General features: G+C 26.6%; 1 protein-coding gene across 15 annotated transcripts in view; it reads right to left on the bottom strand.

Annotated features, from left to right (window-relative positions):
* Nucleotides 1-215: 215 nt before the first annotated feature.
* Nucleotides 216-9,796, bottom strand: part of PDZ-GEF (PDZ domain-containing guanine nucleotide exchange factor) — a 621,085-nt gene continuing 611,504 nt past the window's right edge. For 10 of the 15 annotated variants that reach the window (XM_067047346.1, XM_067047351.1, XM_067047347.1 and 7 more), the window contains 2 exons: nucleotides 3,217-3,330; nucleotides 216-529 (listed from right to left, as the gene is read on the bottom strand). In XM_067047346.1, coding sequence (XP_066903447.1) covers nucleotides 501-529; nucleotides 3,217-3,330 — 143 coding nt within the window. In that variant the 3' untranslated portion in view covers nucleotides 216-500. Of the gene's footprint in view, nucleotides 530-3,199; nucleotides 3,331-9,796 lie in introns of all 15 variants that reach the window. The other 5 variants (XM_067047354.1, XM_067047355.1, XM_067047356.1 and 2 more) reach the window with 2 other exon arrangements.

The following is a 9,796-nucleotide window of genomic DNA, read 5'->3' as shown; positions in this document are numbered from 1 at the left end:
AAATTTAAAATTGATTTACAAATCACATACTTGGACATACAAGAATATCTATGACTAATACAGATAAGAGAAAACATTTATAGTAGATATGTTAAATAAGAATCTCAAGTTAACATCACCAAATTCAAATTCTTTACGAAGAAGCATCAATAGAAGGGTAATTATCGATATAAATGCTAAATAGTTTATAAGTTACATATTTAATAGATCATTGCTAAAATGGAATGTCTCCTTTTTTTTTTTTTTTTTCAAAAATATTTAAAACAAAGTAAAATGAATTGTTATTCACTGCTACTACTATGTCTAACAAAATAAGTTGAGAACGTTATTAGAAGAAATAACACTGTTTACCGGATAATAAACTTAACTCCAATCTATAGAATATTGCCTCAGCCAGAAGTATAAACCTATCCATTTACCTATGAGATCACAAAACCTTTTTCCACTTAACATTTCTTAGCACCTTCAAAAACTTCCTTCTTCATTTGTGTTTTCTTATTTCATACGGCTGATATATGAGCTTCTGTATCTGTAATTATTGAAAAATGAATAAATAAGAAATAACAAAATGGCTAATAATTATTTAATGATAAAATTAATTTATTTCTAATGCTAATGCTTTAGTAGATATATTGGCACATTGCTCTGTCAAATCACATGTTTTTGCTGTAAATATCAACATAAAAATTGTTTGAAATGCCTTCATGAGTGTGGACTGATTAAGACTTTCCTTCTTTTTTCTAATTCATTTCATTTTTTTATATGATTAAGTTTATTTGAAGACATACAAAAAAAAAAAATATTCAAAAGAAGTATAACTTTCAAATTATTTTATAATCAACAAATAGGAAACTAATTTCCCTAAGACGTTTACTTTGCTAAGACTTGGTCACAAAGTAACCATTACTGGTCCAATTTAGATAATTTTTTGTCTTTCCGAGGAAAGAATATTTTGAAAAATAGGAGCTCGACAAAATATCCCCCCTTCATCAAGTAAATTGTCATTAAATTTAGTTTATGATTTAATTTAATTAAAATAAAATTTCCCCAGTGCATAGTAAACATTCAATGGCGGTGTTTTAACATATTGGTTGCACTTGATTAGATAAGTATTTTAGATTTCCTAAATTAATTTTTTTTTCTCATATTTGCTGTAGCACACTTGTTTGAAGTGAATTAGGATACGTGCCCCTGACTGAGATGAGATCAGTTCATAACATTTCAAGTCATTATACACAAATTTAATGCTTTACAGTTATGTGCTAAATAAAATTACTTTTCATAATTTAACTTTTTCTAAGGGATGAACTTTAGGTAAAAAGTTCAAGCCCTTTATGAAGAATACTTTAAGAAAGTTTCATCAAAATTGTTTTGGTGCTAGAATAATTCATAGAAAAACATGTTTTGCAACTACACGAGCACAGGATGCCCAATTTAACTCCGATCAGGAACCACACAAAATGGATCAATCCCAAGAGATTATCACATAGCACTTGTAATGCCCAACCTAGAGGGGTCTGAAATGAATAGACCGTTTATAAAAAAGTTCTGAATACTAAACTTATGAAAGATAAGACAATGGTACTGTATTATACAGCAATAGGTCCTATATCTGGATATTCACTTGGAAAGGGGCCAATGCTCAACCAGGGGACGTAGAACATTTAGTGTAGTTCCCTACTGCCTGTAGAGTCATTGGTATGTGCCATATAAGACAAGATACACAACAATTTATTTATTTTTATATAGTTGTTATGATAGTTAATGAGTTGCTAAGTATTTTAATGCATATTATCGATTATATAATTATAATCGACTATAATATCGACACAAGATATGATGTTAAGATGATAAAGGCAGTCAGTAGCAAATAGCTATATTTTTAGGGATATATAATAAATATATTGTAGAAATTATTCATTTGAGTAATTCACTAAATAATAGCTGAGAAAAATACTTGATTAATTAAAACTGATGTTATTAAGCCCTTTCAATTGAATGTTCAGTTTACGTAAGGAAATTACAAATATTTTTGCTGAAAACTTATCTTTAACTTACAATTAACACTCACTAAAAAAATAAAATTTCTGTATATTATTAAATAAACTTGAATTATTAAAATAAAATTTGAGCAGTTACATGTTGCATTCTAAAGATGAAAACAGCAAAGGCAATGAGGCGAGAATAGCTAAGCAATGCTTGGCACACTTCTAATCACATCATTCCTTAGCAAATACTAAAGTTAACAATAAAAGTAGCGTTACTACATGACAATATTATCACAATAGCAGATACATTAAACAGATATATATATAAAGCAAAAGAGCAAGCCATTTCACACTCATACAATTAAGTAGCAATAAAGGAAATTATATCCTAGGTTTGTGATTATTTTGGTTCGACGTTCAGAATTGTCTGCAAATAATACTATGTTTCTACATTATATTTTTGTTAACATGTACGAATATTATCTGTTAATAGAAGAAAATGTGATGTTTGCTAACAAATTGAGAAACTTGATCTTGAAAATGTTTGATGTAAAAAAAAGATAGTTGACTTTACCACTCGTAAGTAAGACAAAATCTTTATTTATTATAACAAACATATTTGTATTCTGGATCATTTATTAAGTTATCTTTGAAAGAGACCAGAAAAAAAGGCTTAAAATGGCTCAACCAATCAATATTTTGCTAATTCTAACATCTTTTTTTTTTTTGGGGGGGGGGGAGGGTACTATTTCAATATTAATTCAAATTATTACTATAACTACAAGCCTTACAAAATAATTTGTCAGTTATGGCATTTAAAATAATCGAAAAGATAAATAGCCAAGGGAGGTGCAAAGAGTGGAGGTATGATGGCACAAGATGTTACATCACACATCTCTACTTTCTCGTAAAGATTATAAGATTGGAGTACTCAAGAAGGTTCAACTGGTGAAACATCAACAATTCACTCGACTGTTTTCTTTTGGAATAATTAAAAATTAACTATTACTTCAATAGGAAATATATTAATCATCACAAATTCTTATTTAGCCCGACAGGACGGAATCAGGTTAAAAGATCAGTCACATACCCAATTTTGAATAAAAATATACAAGAGAATACAAAATTTTAATAAAAAAAAAAAAAAAAGAAAAAAAAGATTAATGAACAAACAAAATTAGTGTTAAATAAATAATGAATAAAGTACATACATGTAAGATGTACTAACCCTCCTCATCGTGGTAATAAGGATGGGTGACACCTTCGTGGGAGTGCGCTCGGCCTAGCCGCTGGAGCCTATGGGCCGCCATGCTGTAAGGGGGCCCGCGCCCCTGACCGCAGCCTAAAGGTCAACCCCATTTAAATAAGCTCTTTGTCCAAATATTTATTTCATAATTTTGTAGTCTTTTCTTTATAAACCAACTCCAACTCGATGTATGGATTCGATAAATTTATTGTCTTTAATTTGAAGAAATTTAAATAATAATGAGTGGTAAAATAAGTTACAGGAACGTCAATTAACTTAGAAAAAAAAATTTTATTTATGCTCAATAGTTTTTTCAAAACAGAATAACTAATTAAATAGAACAAAAAATTACTTATTTGAAATCTCTTATTAAACGAGAATGCAATTATTAATAAAAAGATGAAGAAGAGAACTGCTATAAGCTTTGTAACAGAGTTGGGCAATTAGCAATAGTTGAAACTACTACCTAAAGTTGCCATGGATACGATATTTATTTATGAATGGTCCATTCATGAATAAGGGTCGTATCCATGGTGATTTCAGCTATTAGTTTCAACCATAGCTAATTTTTTCCCATCTCTGCCTTGTAATATATTCCTCTCATACTATTGTTACTATACCAACCTAATACAATATAATACAAGTAACTGGGCCCATCAAAAATCCTTAGTATTGTTTAAATAAAATAAATTGTATCCAATTTAAGTCTCAAAACACTCTTTTACTATTTCTTTAAAAGTCCAACGTTTCAGCCAATTTGGTCATCCTCAAAGACAATCTTATATAAAATATATTTTTTTGTTCGAATTAATAGTTTTATTATGATGAGAGATAGTTGACCGTGGTAATCTTCTCCTCATGTAATAGTTTCATTAATTTTTTTTAATTGTTCTGACTGAGAAAATATCAGCTTACATTAAACAAATTAATTGTGTTACTGTTATCTTCCAGAAATTCAAAAATTTAAGATACTGATGACATGTAGATATGATCTTTTCACTTTCGTGAGACTGGTTGTTATTGTTTAAATAAAATAAATTGTATCGAATTAAGTCTCAAAACATTCTTTATTTCAAATTTAATAATCCTTTAACTGGAAGATTCTTATGGTATTAAATGGATTTAGTGAATGACACAATTTCTTCCTTATTAAACTATAATAGTTTATTTCATATCATACAATAGCAAGTAAGACAAATAGGAGAAAATTATATATCATATATAGGTTTTTGTTATCAAGTAAATAATTTATAAATAGTTCTTTGATTGTAAATGATATATTAATGTTGTAATAAGCACATGTTTATGGTTTTGTTGAATTTGTTTTTTAGCAGCCTGAAGATGGGGGAAATCTCCCGAAACGTTGCTGTATGATATGAAATAAACTATTATAGTTTAATAAGGAAGAAATTGTGTCATTCACTAAATCCATTTAATTAACATTCTTTATTTCTTTAAAAGTCTAACATTTCGGCCTATTCGGCCATCCTCAAGTACAATCTAAAATACAAATTTAAACTCACACCAATAATTTAGATCTTTTTGCAGGCTATTGTTTATTGCCAATTGGTTGTGATGAGAAAGTGATTATAGTGGTATTGATTATTAATTAATAATTAAATGTTTTAATATTTAAAGTGAAGTACCATTGGTAGTAACAGTAGTGTACTTTCAATAGTACCGTTGGTCTAATAACAGTACTTCCTAACAAAGTACTGCATACCTGACCCTTCATGGATTGTAGCGGTACCGATTTAATGTGAAGAGTGACAGAATACGAGTAATTGACCGAAATTGATGACCAAGGCAGAATAGTCTGCAATAAGTCTTTAAATTCTTGGGTGTGAGGTGTGAATTTGTATTTAAGAATAACCTTGAGGATGGTTGAATGTTGAACTTTTAAAGAAATAAAAAGTTTTTTGATACTTAATTGGATACAATTTATTGTATTTAGATAACAATAACCAGTCTCAAGAAAGTGAAAATAGTAAGTCAGTTAATTTGTTTAATGTTAACAGATATTGTCTTAGTTGAAACCATTGAAAACAAAAAAAAAGTAAATAAATAAAATTATTAATTCTAACAAAAAATATATTTTGTTGTTGTTGTGAAAGTGTATATCAAGAATCTCCTATACTGTTCAACCAGTATCGGCCAATTTTTGTTTTTAAAACTCAATTTAATTTAAGATATATTAATGCTAAGCATTCAAAGATTTATTCTTCCATTATAGATTGAATGAGAAAAAAAAAATTATAAAGGTTATAGATACAAAATTCCATATGAGGTGATTTGGTCAGGTTACTTTTCTTGAGGAAGTACATTATTTCCTTGACCCTTTGAATAAACAAGTTGTAGGGATTCTACTGTTTTAGCCGCAGGAGGAGGAAATAACTAGATTAAAAAAACTATTCATATACTATATGCAGGACATCATAAACTAATGAATTACTATTTTCCACTATAATTCAATGGTACTATATTTTTAATTATTTAATTGAATTTTTCCAGATAAACGTTTATGTATCATTTTTTTTTTTAAATTCAAAATTGTAACTCTAAACTGACATCCAAATTTACCAATAACTTATTTACCAAACATTTTTGATGAAGGATCCAGTACGATGATCAAAAAGAAAAAATAAATGAGTACAAAATAGATTCTCAAGATAAACTATGTGTTGAGACTTGTTCTAAACTGATTTCTCAAGTTTACTTTCGTTGAGCTGTTAGTGTTAATGATTGGTGGTATTGAAAAATGTCGACTAAAAAATAATATTTTCGTTTTAAAACACTTCTAGTCAGAGCATTTCAGAACGAAAAAATCTTGATATTATCAAAATAGTCGAAATCAATGTTTGAAAACTGCGCCGAAAATTCATACTTTAACTGAATATAGAAAGAAGATAAAAAAAAATTAAAATAAGAAGTAAGAATAACAACTAAAATATTTCTCCTAATTTATTGCAAATGTAAGCGAATTAATAAAAAACAAAAAAAAAAATAAGAAGCTTCTGGTTTAAAAAGAAAAGACTACATTCAAAAGAATAAGCTCGTAGAGGATAATTGTCATGGATACGACCCTTATTGCTGAATGTGAACCATTGATAAAGGAATATCGTATCCATGACAATATTAGCTATTATTTTCAACTATAGCTAATTTTTGCCCAACTCTGCCCATAACATCCTATCAAAATTACATCAAAACATAACATAGGTTAATGCCACAATATCTATACTTAATAGCTACTATTGTAAGCTATAAGATAATATAGTAGTTAGTAGTAGCTGTTAGTACATTTTCGTGACTGAGATGCCTATAAGAATCAACTTAGTGCATTCTTTGTAATAATTTATTTAAATATAGCGATGAGAAGATGGTTAGGATTGCGATCAGTGAAGAACACAAATAAGTAAAAACTTAATTATTAGTGCCAACGTTTCGGCCAGAATTTCTAGCCTTCGTCAGGGCTAAGAACAAAAAAAGAAAATAACAACCAATGAATAAAAGGATATATAGAATGATTAGGAAATAACTAATGTTATGGATATATAAATAGTGTTAAGAGATATATAGTTTAAGTATTATAAGAAGATAAAGGCTATATGAAAAGAGTAATATTAAAATTAAGTAGTAGGAAAGAACAAATAACAAAATACATATGAAAATCTAGTTAGTAAATTAAATATAAGTAAAATACTAGAATAAAGAAACAAAACAAAATCTTACTAAACTTTATATTTTTTTCTTTATTCTAGTATTTTTTTTTATTTGTGTTTTTATTTCCTTAATCCTGTTATTTTAGTAACATATTTAATTACCTATATATACATTTTATTTCCCACTTATTTTATTACTTTATTTTTAATAATTTTCATTTTGTACATATACTTACTAACTAGATTTTCATATTAAATAAATCAAAAGGTATCCTTATTAAGTCTCAACATTCTTTATTATATCAACAGTCCAATGTTTCGGCCAATCCGGCCATCCTCAAGGACAATCTAAACATTTAACAGCTTATTATGTATTTATTTGTAACAATTTTAAAAACAACATCATTATTAATATTATACCATACCTTAAATATAAATTAACACCTCACATCAAAATTTAAAAAATAATGTTGTTTTTAAAATTGTTACAAATGAATTTTAGATTGTCCTAGAGGATGGCCGAAACATTGGACTATTGATATAATAAAGAATGTTGAGACGTAATAAGGATTCCATTTGATTTATTTAATAGATAAATACCAGTCTCAAGAATTTGAATAAATTATATAAATTTTCATATTTATTTTATTAATTATTCTTTCCTCTTATTTAATTTTAATATTACTCTTCTCATACAGTCTCTATCTTCTCATAATAGTTAAACTATACATGTCTTTCAACACTATTTATGTATCCATAATGTTAGCTATTTTCTTATTTTCTATAATTTTATTTTGTTATCTTGTTTTTTCTTCTTAGTCCTGATGGCTAGAAATTTTGGTCGAAAAGTTGGCAATAATAAATTAATTTTTACTTATTTGTATTCTTCACTGACTGTAAAAAAAAAAAAAAAAAAAGAAAAGAGAGAGAAAAAGTATGTAATTCTATGTTTATTTATGTTTGTTCAAGCTTAATGGGAATGTGTGAAATTCACCCTTTTGTTTTGTTTTTCTGAGTAATACGATCTTTTACACTGTATTGAAGATCGTCAGAAGGGATTATGGGAACATCTTATATTTTATATTTTTCCCTTAATCCATTGAACACACAATGTTTTGAGTTTTGAGGATGACTGGTATAGGATATAATGTAACAGGAAATATATACAGCAGTATTTTTTCTTTTAATTTATTATTATTTTTAAATATCAAAAGGTTTAAGACATAGAAATAAAACTATAAGGATAAATCTGAATCATACAATTGAACTGTAATGCAGAACACACTTTTTTTTTTTAAACATAATGATATATATATGAGTATCGATGTTAAAGTCAAAGAATAAACATAAACCGATCAATTCTCAGAGACATCTCAAATCACAGAGCATATTATTTATTTTTTTTTTTGCTATAACACTAAATAGCCACAACATTTCAACAAACCATGCAATGAAAGTTCATTTAATAAATATCAGAAGATAAGCATCATAATTGTTTTATCACATTTAAGTCTTAAATAATTAAAAATTTCATCAATTCATTTACAAAGAAAAGAGTGATATAAAAAAAAAGTATCAGTTAATCTATTGATAACTATTAAATGTAAAATTGTTCGAATATATAAATTATAGTCTTATTTTGATTAAAAATCAATATATCATCTGTGAGATTAATTTCATGACACTCAGTTCTAGATACTAGACTAATAGAGGTTAATAGTTTTAGCAAAGCAAAAAGGCAGCACTAAGATAAACCAGAACCAATTGTTAGTAAGTTGAAGCTTTAAATATTAATCAAAAGGAAAAGCATTTTTATCAAGCATTTATACAGACATTATCCCCTTTTTTATCACATCATATCAAGACATTATCTAATAAGTTATAATTTACATGCTATATCATCATTTTTATTTTATTTTATTTTTTTTTATGAAAATACAGAAGATAATTTCATATCTAAAATCAAATTTTTTCTATGATATAAATTTAATGCCATGTTGACATATTCTACGAACCGAATAATTATGGTAAACAAAGAGGAAGATTTAAATATTATTAAAATAAAATTATGAAGAAGGTGGTCGAGGAGTGGTCAGAAGAAAACAAAAAATAGTTAAAAACTACTTATTTGTCGGTGTTTCGCTTCACTTTGTAGATCTCCATCAGGGTTAAAAAGATACAAAAACAACTAAAAATAATTTGACATGGGAGAATAATAAGATACCAAAAGGTATAATATATAAGGTACAGTTTTAGATTTTAACATATTTTAGATTATGTATATTATTCATTAATAGACCGAATAAGTTTTTTAATGCTAATAGAATAAAATTTATGAATAGCATTATTATTGCCACTTCTTAATTAACTATTTGAAAATAACTTTAGAAATATTATTTTAAAAATAAGAATAAATGATAGCAGTGATTATTTCATTACTTAATATTCTTTATGAAAAATAAATTTTCTAAGCATGGAGCGCTTTAAATTACTAAACTTTTCTTTAACAATAATATATATACTTCAATGTTCCTCTTCATTCTTCTGAAACTATAAAATTGTATGTTTAATTTAATTTATGATATTTTTATTATGTTTTGTTCTAGTACAATATTTAATTCCAACATATTTACAATATTTATTTATTTTTATTTTATGTTTTAAAATTAATTAGTTTAGTGCTTTTCTCCAACCTCATATTTTAATTGCATCATTTAATTTATTGCATTATGTATTTTATTTTTTTGTTCTTTTATCTTTTTAATATTCTTAGTATAATACCAATAACTAACATGTTTCAATGTTAACTCCACATTACATACATATAGTATGCGGTTTCACATGGAGTATGTACAATTTTTAAATAAACTCTTGCATAGGATAACAATGCAAGAGAAAAA

This window comes from Halyomorpha halys, unplaced genomic scaffold, assembly GCF_000696795.3.
Source record: "Halyomorpha halys isolate HHAL.00 unplaced genomic scaffold, Hhal_1.1 Scaffold175.1, whole genome shotgun sequence".
In the NCBI taxonomy this organism is placed as follows: Eukaryota; Metazoa; Arthropoda; class Insecta; order Hemiptera; family Pentatomidae; genus Halyomorpha; species Halyomorpha halys.
Note: the sequence above shows the minus strand (reverse complement) of the source record. Positions and strands in the feature narration are given on the sequence as shown.